At 37.2% G+C, this 15,091-nt stretch overlaps 1 protein-coding gene across 1 annotated transcript in view; it reads right to left on the bottom strand.

Annotated features, from left to right (window-relative positions):
• Positions 1–8,837, bottom strand: part of LOC111541305 (leptin receptor) — a gene marked incomplete at both ends in the record, with an annotated part of 30,555 nt that extends 21,718 nt beyond the window's left edge. Inside the window, 3 exons of the mRNA XM_026452306.1 lie at positions 2,699–2,843; positions 4,900–5,045; positions 8,629–8,837. Coding sequence (XP_026308091.1) covers positions 2,699–2,843; positions 4,900–5,045; positions 8,629–8,837 — 500 coding nt within the window. The remainder of the gene's footprint in view (positions 1–2,698; positions 2,844–4,899; positions 5,046–8,628) is intronic.
• Positions 8,838–15,091: the final 6,254 nt, after the last annotated feature.

Here is a 15,091-nt window from a genome sequence, read left to right as displayed (position 1 = left end):
AAGAAAGGATATCAGATGAAGACAAAACACTCTGTAAGTAACTTGTACCACATCGAAAAAGATTCACAACACATTGCAGAGTTACACTGCCAAAAATAAAATGAGTGGACTAAAAAACTGGATAACGCTGAAATTGCCTGTTTGTGTACAGTTATCTAGTGTCCCGAGTGCTCTCATTCAAAAGTGAATTGAGCTTCCATGAATGTCTTCACTATCTTCTAAACACAGAGGCTTATTCATCATCAAATATGTTTTAGGGCCGGGCACGGTGGCTCACGCCTGTAATCCCAGCACTTTGGGGGGGCTGAGGCGGGCGGATCACGATATATATATATGTATGTTTTAGTCAGTAACTGTCACTTGCTAACTGATAGGCTGGAAAGTAACTAAAACAAAACATAGTTTAATTCCACAATGACATATTTTCCACCAGACCCTGCTTTGGGAATCAGTGAAACCTAGGACAAGTTCTTAAAAAAAATCACTATGAAGCAAAATCCTGAAGTAAAAATGATTGCTGCTATTGTCTTGTTTGGATACATAAAAATTTCAAGTAAATAGGTAAATATATGAGATATAAATTAAAAAATAGGAATGTCATATGAATGATAATGCAGCAATATACAAAGCAGAGAAAATTATAAATGCTGGTTTGTACTATCATTTTGAGTTATTTAATGCCAACATCCTATGGATGAGGGCAAAGAGAAACAATATTTTCCTAAAACATGATTTTTTTAAATGCCTACACACGATTCCATACTATTTTTAAAGTCCTCTATTGTTGTAAACTTCATTTGCCTATCATTTTCAAAGACACACAAGATAAAAGTAAATGATGGTTTGCATAGGAAGAAATTATTTCCACCACAGTGCACTGCAAAAACATCAGTACATTTCACAGCTGTAAAGTTAAGGTAAACCATTTTCTGCTGATAGACTATGAAAATTTGTTTTCACACATATCTTGGGATTACCCTTAAAAACGGAAACAAAAATAATTGGTTTTTATTAAGTTTTCTTTATTCTGTAAAAGTACGCTAAACGTCAATGTCTATATATTTACAATCCATACAAAACATCTATGTTTTGTATGTCCATAATCAAATAGAGAAACAGGAAAAAACTTAGTAGCATAAAATTACTGGACAGAAGCCAGACCATTAGATTTATGAGCGTGACTGAGTATAATCCTAGCTGAGGTGGCACTCAAGCTTCACTTATACATTACTTACTGTGGACAAGTACCTAACACATTAACCTATTTTAATCTACCTTCAGTATGCGCCACAACCTCCTTACTAAACTGCCTCAAAAGTCTCAGAATAATTCTTATTTAAAAAGAAAAAGTATAATTGAACTTTCATGAATTAAGCTGAAGTTTTTCATTTTAAAGATGATAAGAGAATTCAAAGCATTTCACTTTGAAATCAAATATATATAGTAAGGCTTAATTGAGAAATAAGATGAAAATTATAGTATTTTTACATGAGTAGATGCTAAAATATTAGCTTAAAAATAAGAAAGCCAAGTTAATAAAAACCTGACAATCTGTGAAATTTACACTGGATAAATTTATTGAAATTGATATGAGATAAATATTGCATATTTAATTTGCAAAATATTAATAATATAGATAGATATGCATGTTATCTGCATATGATACACTATGCAATTTTTAATTTGCAGAATAATAAAACAATAATGATTTTCTTCACATGGCCAATGTGAATTATTTCATTTCATTATTTTATTTTATATGGATATTTCATATCCATATAAAACATCCCTATTTTACAGATGAGGAAATTAAGGCATAGAAAGATTAAGAAATTCTCCAAATAAGTGGTGAGGCCAGAACTTCTATAAACTTCTGTTGGACTCCAAAGTCAATGTCTTAAACTACTATTGCTACTTGCCTTTTGACGAATCAGTGCTTTTAAAATAGTAAGCAATCAATAAGTAAACTTGTTAAATGGACTGAATATTTGCATGGTACATATTATCTCTACACAGGCCATAATCAATTTCAGTAAGTCTGAGCAAGAAAAATTTTGCCCTTTTGACAGATTGGACAACTGGTCAAAGGACTATTTTCTTTCTATAGTCACAGCTTTGCACGTAGCAGGTCTAGGACTATTCCAAGCCTCTGGAGCCTCTATGCAAAACTTTGCACATCAGCTGCATGAAGAAGCTGTGAATAAACTGTAGATGTTACAATGCTAAAAATAACCTTTACAATATGAACAATCGGCACTGAAAACTCTCAAAAGCAAGCATCTAGAATAAAAATTCATTTATTATATAATATAAAGTAAAACATTAATATTTGAATTTTATGTCAAATAAATATGCTTGGTTTTAAAATGTAAATTAAGGAATTATCAATACAAGGGGCTTTCTGAGTTTAATTTGGAACTGTTATATTAATTTTTTCTAATTTGGAACTGTTATATTAATTTTTTCTTTTTAATAAGAAAAGTGATCCTACAATGTACTGCAATAGAAACACACAAGCCCAGAGACTCTGACAGAATTTTAATTCACGAATTGGCCCATTCAAAGTTTAAACAAGGAAGTTGATATTGTGTTCCTTCTTTCATTTTAAGGCTACAAAATTTAAGATGCTTATAATATACAAAGGCAAGTTCAGGAAATATATTTCCCTCCCAGTAGAAGTGGCTATTACATAACCTACCTTGTGTGGTAAAGACATGAGGAGTACTCCAGTCACTCCAGATTCCTGGGCCATCCAGTCTCTTGCCCCTCACCTGAACCTCATATGAAGACCCAGGAAGTATACTGTCTACCAGCAGGGAGGTAGCTGAGACAATCTTGTCAGCCTGTTAAATATTATATTAAAACATCAGAACATCAAGTTGATGGGGAACCTTTATGAAAAGTGATCATAAGCTAATCTCATCAAATTTCAAAGAATTAAAATCTTACACAGTAGTTATCTGGCCACAGCAGAATTAAAACAAATATCAATAACCAAAAAGAAATGTTTGCACATTAGTCAATAAAATTTTAAATAGCCCATGAGTCCAATAAAAAAATCATAATGATAATTAGCAAATACTGTTAACTGAATCATGATGAATATAGGACCTTTAGAATTTTAAGAAATGCAGCTAAAATCTGTGGGAAGCTTCAAGCCGCTACTGACACCTGTAAGACACACCTGGTAGAAAATGCTGTGCAGTGGTAGACAAAGAACTACAAGTATCCTGTGCAGAAGGGCATGAAAAGTCTTAAGAACCTGAGCCTGGCCAGGCATGGTGGCTCATGCCTATAATCCCAACACTTTGGGAGACCGAAGTGAGTAGACCACTTGAGTCCAGGAGTTCAAGACCAGCCTGGGCAACATAGTGATACCACATCTCTTTTTTTAAAAAAAGAGGCAGGAGAATCACTTGAGCCTAGGAGATCAAAATTCAGTTCCCAAAAATGTACTCCAAAGTTAATAAACTCTCTGGCCTCTAATGACTGCTCTTGAGGCAGGGGGAGCATGTCACAGACTAAAAATTATGAAAAGCATCAGGAATGCATACAACAACATCAGATATTAACAACTCCTATCTAAAATCCTCAAGTTTACAGATTATCTCCAGTTTACAGATGAGAAAGCTGAAACCCACAGAAGCCTTAACTCTGTCTTCTCCATACATGACACAGAGGATTTCCATCGTTCTCTTTGTGAAAATAAAATGTTTTAAATTTTTTGCCAGTTCTAAAAGACTGTTTTTCACTTCTAAATTATATGAAATTTAGCTTCACAAAGTAAAGTGCCAAAGTATTCACATGGCCCAAGAGGCTATTCATTGAGCTCCACCTTCTCCTCCTCGACTGGCCTCTGACTTCAGCCACTACTGCTGTCACCTTCACTGCCCTCAGCCACACCATCCTTTGCACTGCTGTTCTCTCTGTTTAGAACCCAACTCCCCAGATATCCACATCACCATCTCCTTCACATCTTTGCTCAAATGTCATTCTCCCCAACCTCCATTTATTATTGCAACCTTCCATTCCCTGCCAGCACCCCCAGATTCCTCTTATCCTGTCCTGCTATCTCAGTGTATCCTGATGCAAGTAGAACAGTTCCAGGCACGTAGCAGGTGTTCAATAAATACTTACCGAATGAACTGTTAAAGAAAAAGAGAAAGGAAGTAAGGAAGACTTTATTTGGAATCATCACAATAGATATGTGGAGCACTGCATATACCTTGTGATGGGGGGGGGGGGGGGGGCTAAGTCCAAATACAGCATGGGCAACAGGGAATTTATAGCCAAGAAGCAGGGAGTAGATAGAAAATTACTAAGCAAAAACATCATGATAAGAGGGATTCTGGCTAAACTGACCTAACACAATTCTTGTTGAAGACAGGCCATGGTGATCAAACATTATTTGGGGAATGGTGGAGGATGAGAAACCTGATCAAATATTCATCAGATATCCAGGGTGGGGGGGTTCCTTCTAAAATGACCTAGCAGAGTTCTTTGCTAAAACTGAGTTTTACAGGAATATGCACAGATGGAGCTAGCAGAAGATTCAGAAGCTCGACTAATGATTAGCCAAGCAAAAATCTTTCTGTTGCCACATTCAGAAAAAGATTCAAATAGATTGAGCAATTAAAAAAAAAAAGATGAAATCAGTGGTCTGTCGGTGGAAAATAATTGTAATTATGAATTCAAGTTTCTGTAACTAGATTTCCTATAGCCGTATATATACGTATGTATATCTATCTATATATGATATATATAATATGAAATATTGAACTATAATTCATTCTGCTTTAGAAGAAATGTATATATTTAGTATGCAGAGGGTAATTATTATGGGACTTAAGAGGGTCTTTACTTCTCAACTTTTCGTTTTACTTACTAAAATATACTTACTTCTCTGATAACTGTTGTAGAATTCTCTGAATATTTCACTTCATATTGAAGTGGAAATGGTACCAACGGTGGGCTGGACCAAGAAATCTTTAAATTACCATCAACTGTGATTTCCATACGCAAACCTAATGGTGGATCAGGCTTCACTTAAGAAAAAAAAGAGAATACTTTTAAGTCAAGTAATTTTCATGACAATTATAGTTGAATAAAATAAAGTCAAAATAAATTTTCATCATATCTTGCCTTTCAAGTACTTAAAAGGTGACTTTATCCAAGGACTAATTACAGAACCGGTCTGGTTATTGTACCTTATCATAGCAATCCATGTGTATTCATTTCCCTCCCCTTAAGTGGTAAAGACTATGAATCAGTAAATGAGATTATTTTGCTAAATGTTATTTCCCCTTATAAGAATCCCATTTAACTTTATTAAACCCAGCATCCTCAAACTTATTTGAAGTCTCCCCTGAACCTCACCCACTCCACTTATTTTAGTGGGTAAAAAGGAAAAAAGCATTGTGCAGAACACTATTTGGAAATACATAAAACTATCCAAAATTCAACTTGTCTATTAATTTTAGATCATAATTGTCTATAATCTAGACAAACCTACTCAAATAACTTACAGCATGAATACTCCCATGCAATAAATGCAGCTGCAGCAGTCCCTGGCTTGTCATCAGAAGTAGGGATGAAGTTTCTCAGAATATTAAAAATGTTTAATGTTTAAATTTTGAAAGTTTAACACACATTTATACTTGGATTCCTGATATATTTAAAATAGAAAGATTGCCAAAGTGATAGAAAATTGGTGCGTTTTCTTGTTTGTTCGTCTCTATATTAGCAAGGTTTTTAAAATTAACAGGAATTATTCATGTATATAGAAATTATCATTAAATTGAAACAATTACTGATTTGAATTTTATTTTCAACAAATAAAGAGCATAAGGTAATTTTCACATTCTATATTTTCAGGAATTTGGTCACAATTTTCCTCTTTTAGTCAAAATCAATGATGTCTTACTTTATGTGACATATTATAAATTTCAGTTACTTTAAAGCAAAGACAGCTAAACACAAAAGTCTGAAAATTACAGGTGAAATTTACTGTGTTCCCATGACCAAAGAGAAAACAAACATATACCAAAGAAAAGTAAAATCACAATATTACAAGTTTTGTACATTTCCTATCTGCATATTGTAAAAGTTATCAGTATCAAACTAGAGTTACTAATGTGGAACCCTAACACAATGGAGTTGGGAGGCCATGAAGGAGTCCCCTTATGCATGTATGCCTACGTTGGAATGACGTAAATAATTCCTCAAAACCACAGTATTCCATAAAAGCTGCCTGCACAGAGACACTTGCCTAACAATGGCTGTGTCTCCACCAATGAGCTAATGCCAACCCCTGCAGCAAGCTCTTGTAACCAATAATCTTTGTTCAAAAGAGCTTACATGGAGGTCTCCTATATGTCTTTTCAAGCTTCCCCTTTACTCCAGCCCCCCGTGGATGTGTCATAGTCATTCCATAGCATGCATGTCTAGAACTGCAATCCCCTACTACTCCCAAATAAACTTTTTGCTTTGTAGAGTTGGTATCTGTCATACATTTTAGGTTGACAATACTAATATGCATTAATATTAGAAATACAAAAACAAACCCAATGTCAATTTCCCACTCATCTTACTCTGCCTCTCAGCAGCACTCCACAGATGCTTATACCCTCCTTCTTGAAATGTTTTTTTCACTTGGCTTCTAGAACAACATACTCTTTTACTCCTGCATTCTTACTGATAACCCCTCAGTCTTTCTCTTCCTGAACTCTAAATAGGTGATCTCATACAATACTCTAAACCTTGATATGTTAACAACTCCCAAATGTTTATATCTCCCCTAAACTTTAGACTCATATGTCCAACTTCTTATTCAACGTCTCCTAGGTTTCCAACAGACATCTCAAATACAATGTGTCCAAAATAGAGCTCTTGATTTCTGTACACACACCTAATCTTCCCTGAGTTTCCGTATCTCAGTATCTGGTGTCACTGTTCATCTAGATGCCCAGGTCTAAATTTAAGAGTTAACTTTGATTCTCCTCTGTCCTTCACACTCTACAACTCCAACCACTAGACAGTCCAGTAAGCACCATCTCCCAAACAGATCCAAACCAAAACAGTTCTTTACTTCTCCACCCTGACCTACTATATGCTCTGGGACAGGTAACTCTGACCTCATCCCTTAATACTCTCATACCTCATTCACTCCTAGCACAAAGGTCTTCTGTTTTGTTCCTCAAATTACCAAGTTCATTTTATCTTAGGGATTTTGTGAATATTGTTCTTCCTGCTTGGAGCACCTTTTGCTCTGGATTTTTGCATGGATATCTCTTCTTTATTCAGCTCAAATGCTATGTCCTAAAGGAGATCTTCTTTGATCTACATAGTAGAAATAATAGTCCCTGACACTCCATCACACCAGTTTTATTGTTTTCATGGAACATATAACTTGGGGATATTATCATATGTGTTCAAATAGAAGGAAAGATTTTTTTCCCCAAAATTATCTCCACATAGAGACAAAATTAAGAAAGTTTTCAAGTTCTTAAAAATTCCATAGCACTTTCCCTTAACTACTTCATTTTGAAAAACAACGCAACTCAAAGTTGACTCTAAATGCTACTAAAAAATCATCAGGCAGAATTAGTTTTGAAAAGAAAAGAAAATGATATTGAATAAAGATTTTGTAATTTTTTTTCTCTATGGTATAACTTCATGATTGAATTGCTTGTATGCCATTGTAACTATGTTGTGGAGAGTACAACGATATCCCTATAGGACAAATTATTTGAAAGTCTTAATGTTAAAATATGATGTCATACACAGTTTCAAAAAGTGCTGTATCTCGAGTAACTTAGAAAGAAGTAAAGCCTGAGTTGTATGTAAAATTGTATCAGATACTTGGAAAAGTGGCTCTAGTGATGTCAAAACCAATGGTACAAAATCAGACATAAAGAGTTTGCATACAATTGTTTCAGGAAATATAAGTGGAGAAAAACTGCTAAATTATACAAAATTAAATGAAATTAATAAATTAAATACATAGCACTAACATTTGCCTGTATTATTCACATTTATAATTGTATATTTAAGTTGATAAAAAGAGATTTGGGGGATCTTTGCACAAAGAAAACAGAGTGTTGTCTATTATTTGAAGTTTTCTGTAATCATGTTTGTCCAGTAAATTACTTATTTACTCTTTTATCATTGTCTCTGCCTACTATTGTTTGTTCCTGCTCTCTGAGGTAGGAACCATGTCTAATTTCCCACTCTTTTTCCAGCTCCTAGAACAGTCTCTGACAAACATAAGCCTCTAAGAAATATTTATTGAAGGAATAAATTCAGGTAAGAAACATGCTTCTAATTATTTTTAAAAATAGTTATCTGAGTTGTGAAAAAGTGATGTCCAATCAATACATATCCATTACATAGATCCAGGATTTAAAGAAAACAGTTTCCAAAACAGAATTTAAGTGACAATGGCTGAGATATACATACTATTGTTAAATCATTCTAGAAGCCACTCTTCATACCCCCAGTACTACATCTACCATCATTATAGTGTTAAGCAAAGTGAGATAAGCTAGCAAATATTTTTGTAAGCAATTTTTAACCTTTATATATGACTGATGCTTAGACCTATTATCATCATTTTAGTGCATAACTTACCCATATTTATGGGCTGAACTGACATTAGAGGTGACTGGAAAATTACTCCACCAGATGTGATTTTCAAACACATAAGGAGAGTGTAGTTGAGTTTGGCTGTTGGCACAGGCACAAGACATTCACAACATTCGTGAACACTGCAATTGCAGTGAACCATCTGAAAACTGCCTTTTTGGGGAACCAGAGGTGAATCTTCTAACACTTCCGGCCTATATTGAAAAATAAGAGCTAAATATTAACACAGATATGAAAATACTGGATAGGCTCTTAAAGCAGGACACTAAATACAAATTGAAGTAAACTATTTGAGACACCCAGCTTAAAGGGTATCTGGAAAAAAAAGATACCCTACATTACAGAAACAAAGATAAAGATTACAGCAGGTTAATCACAGGAATAATATAAGCAAAAAGATAGTGAAGCAAAAGTGAAGTACTAAAATAAAAGAAAAACTGCAATCCTAAAATCCTACACCCAGGGAAAACAGCTTTCAAAATAATGATGAAATAAAGACTTTTTTTCAGATATACCAAAGCAAAAAGAATTCATCACCATCAGACTTCCACTATAAAAAATGCTAAAGGAAATCCATCAGGCAAAAACAAACAAACAAAAAAATGACAGCAGATAGAAATATGGTTTCACACAAAGAAATGAAATTTAACTAAAATGATAAATATTTATTGATTGTTTAAAGCAAAAATAATAGCTCTGTTGATGTGGGGTCTACAACATATGTAAAAGTAAAATGTATGGCATTAGTACCGAGCTTGGTAGGGGAGAAATTTGTGATGTTCTTACATGAAGTGGTATGATATCACTTAGAGAAATACTATCACTTGGACTATAATAAATTGGAGACAAATATTATAAATGCTAAAGCAACCACTAAAATAATAAAACAAGAAAATATGATTAATGGGGGGCGGAGCAAGATGGCCGAATAGGAACAGCTTCAGTCTCCATCTCCCAGCGCGAGCGACACAGAAGACCGGTGATTTCTGCATTTTCAACTGAGGTACTGGGGTGATCTCACTCGGGAGTGCCGGACAATCGGTGCTGGTCAGCTGCTGCAGCCCGACCAGCGAGAGCTGAAGCAGGGCGAGGCATCGCCTCACCTGGGAAGCGTGAGGGGGAAGGGAGTCCCTTTTCCTAGCCAGGGGAACTGAGACACACAACACCTGGAAAATTGGGTAACTCCCGCCCCAATACAGCGCTGTAACACCGGCACACCGGAGATTATATCCCACACCTGGCCGGGAGGGTCCCACGCCCACAGAGCCTCCCTCCTTGCTAACACAGCAGTCTGGGGCCATCTAACGGCAAGGCAGCAGCGAGGCTGGGGGAGGGGCGCCCGCCTTCCCTGAGGCTTAAGTAGGTAAATAAAGCCGCTGGGAAGCTCGAACTGGGTGGAGCTCACAGCAGCTCAAGGAAACCTGCCTGTCTCTGTAGACTCTGCCTCTGGGGACAGGGCTCAGCTAAAGAAGCAGAGTCCTGTCCAGACACGAACGACTCTGTCGGACAGCTTTGAAGAGAGCAGTGGATCTCCCAACACGGAGGTTGAGATCTGAGAAGGGGCAGTCTGCCTGCTCAAGTGGGTCCCTGACCCCTGAGTAGCGTAACTGGGAGACATCCCCCACTAGGGGCAGTCTGACACCCCACACCTTACAGGGTGGAGTACACCCCTGAGAGGAAGCTTCCAAAGCAAGAATCAGACAGGTGCACTCGCTGTTCGGCAATATTCTATCTTCTGCAACCTCTGCTGCTGATACCCAGGCAAACAGGGTCTGGAGTGGACCTCAAGCAATCTCCAACAGACCTATAGCTGAGGGTCCTGACTGTCAGAAGGAAAACTATCAAACAGGAAGGACAACTATATCAAAACCCCATCAGTACGTCACCATCATCAAAGACCAGAGACAGATAAAACCACAAAGATGGGGAAAAAGCAGGGCAGAAAAGCTGGAAATTCAAAAAATAAGAGCGCATCTCCTCCTGCAAAGGAGCACAGCCCATCGCCAGCAATGGATCAAAGCTGGTCAGAGAAGGATTTTGATGAGATGAGAGAAGAAGGCTTCAGTCCATCAAACCTCTCAGAGCTAAAGGAGGAATTACGTACCCAGCGCAAAGACACTAAAAATATTGAAAAAAGAGTGGAAGAATTGACAGCTAGACTAATTAATGCAGAGAAGGTCATAAACGAAATGACAGAGATGAAAACCATGACACGAGAAATACGTGACAAATGCACAAGCTTCAGTAACCAACTCGATCAACTGGAAGAAAGAGTATCAGCGATGGAGGATCAAATGAATGAAATGAAGTGAGAAGAGAAACCAAAAGAAAAAAGAAGAAAAAGAAATGAACAAAGCCTGCAAGAAGTATGGGATTATGTAAAAAGACCAAATCTACGTCTGATTGGGGTGCCTGAAAGTGAGGGGGAAAATGGAACCAAATTGGAAAACACTCTACAGGATATCATCCAGGAGAACTTCCCCAACCTAGCAGGGCAGGCCAACATTCAAATTCAGGAAATACAGAGAACGCCACAAAGATACTCCTCCAGAAGAGCAACTCCAAGACACATAATTGCCAGATTCACCAAAGTTGAAATGAAGGAAAAAATCTTAAGGGCAGCCAGAGAGAAAGGTCGGGTTACCCACAAAGGGAAGCCCATCAGACTGACAGCAGATCTCTCGGCAAAAACTCTACAAGCCAGAAGAGAGTGGGGGCCAATATTCAACGTTCTTAAAGAAAAGAATTTTAAACCCAGAATTTCATATCCAGCCAAACTCAGTTTCATAAGTGAAGGAGAAATAAAATTCTTTACAGATAAGCAAATGCTTAGAGATTTTGTCACCACCAGGCGTGCCTTACAAGAGACCCTGAAGGAAGCCCTAAACATGGAAAGGAACAACCGGTACCAGCCATTGCAAAAACATGCCAAAATGTAAAGACCATCGAGCCTAGGAAGAAACTGCATCAACTAATGAGCAAAATAACCAGTTAATATCATAATGGCAGGATCAAGATCACACATAACAATATTAACCTTAAATGTAAATGGACTAAATGCTCCAATTAAAAGACACAGACTGGCAAACTGGATAAAGAGTCAAGACCCATCAGTCTGCTGTCTTCAGGAGACCCATCTCACATGCAGAGACATACATAGGCTCAAAATAAAGGGATGGAGAAAGATCTACCAAGCAAATGGAGAACAAAAAAAAGCAGGGGTTGCAATCCTAGTCTCTGATAAAACAGACTTTAAACCATCAAAGATCAAAAGAGACAAAGAAGGCCATTACATAATGGTAAAGGGATCAATTCAACAGGAAGAGCTAACTATCCTAAATATATATGCACCCAATACAGGAGCACCCAGATTCATAAAGCAAGTCCTTAGAGACTTACAAAGAGACTTAGACTTCCATACAATAATAATGGGAGACTTCAACACTCCACTGTCAACATTAGACAGATCAACGAGACAGAAAGTTAACAAGGATATCCAGGAATTGAACTCATCTCTGCACCAAGCGGACCTAATAGACATCTATAGAACTCTCCACCCCAAGTCAACAGAATATACATTCTTCTCAGCACCACATCGCACTTATTCCAAAATTTACCACATAATTGGAAGTAAAGCACTCCTCAGCAAATGTAAAAGAACAGAAATTATAACAAACTGTCTCTCTGACCACAGTGCAATCAAACTAGAACTCAGGACTAAGAAACTCAATCAAAACCGCTCAACTACATGGAAACTGAACAACCTGCTCCTGAATGACTACTGGGTACATAACGAAATGAAAGCAGAAATAAAGATGTTCTTTGAATCCAATGAGAACAAAGATACAACATACCAGAATCTCTGGGACACATTTAAAGCAGTGTGTAGAGGGAAATTTATAGCACTAAGTGCCCACAAGAGAAAGCAGGAAAGATCTAAAATGGACACTCTAACATCACAATTGAACGAACTAGAGAGGCAAGAGCAAACACATTCAAAAGCAAGCAGAAGGCAAGAAATAACTAAGATCAGAGCAGAACTGAAGGAGATAGAGACACAAAAAACCCTCCAAAAAATCAATGAATCCAGGAGTTGGTTTTTTGAAAAGATCAACAAAATTGACAGACCGCTAGCAAGGCTAATAAAGAAGAAAAGAGAGAGGAATCAAATAGACGCAATAAAAAATGATAAAGGGGATATCACCACCAACCCCACAGAAATACAAACTACCATCAGAGAATACTATAAACACCTCTACACAAATCAACTAGAAAATCTAGAAGAAATGGATAATTTCCTGGACACTTACACTCTCCCAAGACTAAACCAGGAAGAAGTTGAATCCCTGAATAGACCAATAGCAGCCTCTGAAATTGAGGCAACAATTAATAGCCTACCCACCAAAAAAAGCCCAGGACCAGATGGATTCACAGCTGAATTCTACCAGAGGTACAAGGAGGAGCTGGTACCATTCCTTCTGAAACTATTCCAATCAATAGAAAAAGAGGGAATCCTCCCTAACTCATTTTATGAGGCCAACATCATCCTGATACCAAAGCCTGGCAGAGACACAACAAAAAAAGAGAATTTTAGACCAATCTCCCTGATGAACATCGATGCAAAAATCCTCAATAAAATACGGGCAAACCAGATTCAGCAGCACATCAAAAAGCTTATCCACCATGATCAAGTGGGCTTCATCCCTGGGATGCAAGGCTGGTTCAACATTCGCAAATCAATCAACGTAATCCAGCATATCAACAGAACCAAAGACAAGAACCACATGATTATCTCAATAGATGCAGAAAAGGCTTTTGACAAAATTCAACAGCCCTTCATGCTAAAAACGCTCAACAAATTCGGTATTGATGGAACGTACCTCAAAATAATAAGAGCTATTTATGACAAACCCACAGCTAATATCATACTGAATGGGCAAAAACTGGAAAAATTCCCTTTGAAAACTGGCACAAGACAGGGATGCCCTCTCTCACCACTCCTATTCAACATAGTGTTGGAAGTTCTGGCTAGGGCAATCAGGCAAGAGAAAGAAATCAAGGGTATTCAGTTAGGAAAAGAAGAAGTCAAATTGTCCCTGTTTGCAGATGACATGATTGTGTATTTAGAAAACCCCATCGTCTCAGCCCAAAATCTTCTTAAGCTGATAAGCAACTTCAGCAAAGTCTCAGGATACAAAATTAATGTGCAAAAATCACAAGCATTCTTATACACCAGTAACAGACAAGCAGAGAGCCAAATCAGGAATGAACTTCCATTCACAATTGCTTCAAAGAGAATAAAATACCTAGGAATCCAACTTACAAGGGATGTAAAGGACCTCTTCAAGGAGAACTACAAACCACTGCTCAGTGAAATCAAAGAGGACACAAACAAATGGAAGAACATACCATGCTCATGGATAGGAAGAATCAATATCGTGAAAATGGCCATACTGCCCAAGGTTATTTATAGATTCAATGCCATCCCCATCAAGCTACCAATGAGTTTCTTCACCGAATTGGAAAAAACTGCTTTAAAGTTCATATGGAACCAAAAAAGAGCCCGCATTGCCAAGACAATCCTAAGTCAAAAGGACAAAGCCGGAGGCGTCACGCTACCTGACTTCAAACTATACTACAAGGCTACAGTAACCAAAACAGCATGGTACTGGTACCAAAACAGAGATATAGACCAATGGAACAGAACGGAGCCTTCAGAAATAATGCCACACATCTACAACCATCTGATCTTTGACAAACCTGACAAAAACAAGAAATGGGGAAAGGATTCCCTATTTAATAAATGGTGCTGGGGAAATTGGCTAGCCATAAGTAGAAAGCTGAAACTGGATCCTTTCCTTACTCCTTATACGAAGATTAATTCAAGATGGATTAGAGACTTAAATGTTAGACCTAATACCATAAAAACCCTAGAAGAAAATCTAGGTAGTACCATTCAGGACATAGGCATGGGCAAGGACTTCATGTCTAAAACACCAAAAGCAACGGCAGCAAAAGCCAAAATTGACAAATGGGATCTCATTAAACTAAAGAGCTTCTGCACAGCAAAAGAAACTACCATCAGAGTGAACAGGCAACCTACAGAATGGGAGAACATTTTTGCAATCTACTCATCTGACAAAGGGCTAATTTCCAGAATCTACAAAGAACTCAAACAAATATACAAGAAAAAAACAAACAACCCCATCCAAAAGTGGGCAAAGGATATGAACAGACATTTCTCAAAAGAAGACATTTATACAGCCAACAGACACATGAAAAAATGCTCATCATCACTGGCCATCAGAGAAATGCAAATCAAAACCACAATGAGATACCATCTCACACCAGTTAGAATGGCAATCATTAAAAAATCAGGAAACAATAGGTGTTGGAGAGGATGTGGAGAAATAGGAACACTTTTACACTGTTGGTGGGATTGTAAACT

The sequence above is a fragment of the Piliocolobus tephrosceles genome, unplaced genomic scaffold (genome assembly GCF_002776525.5).
Source record: "Piliocolobus tephrosceles isolate RC106 unplaced genomic scaffold, ASM277652v3 unscaffolded_32916, whole genome shotgun sequence".
In the NCBI taxonomy this organism is placed as follows: Eukaryota; Metazoa; Chordata; class Mammalia; order Primates; family Cercopithecidae; genus Piliocolobus; species Piliocolobus tephrosceles.
Note: the sequence above shows the minus strand (reverse complement) of the source record. Positions and strands in the feature narration are given on the sequence as shown.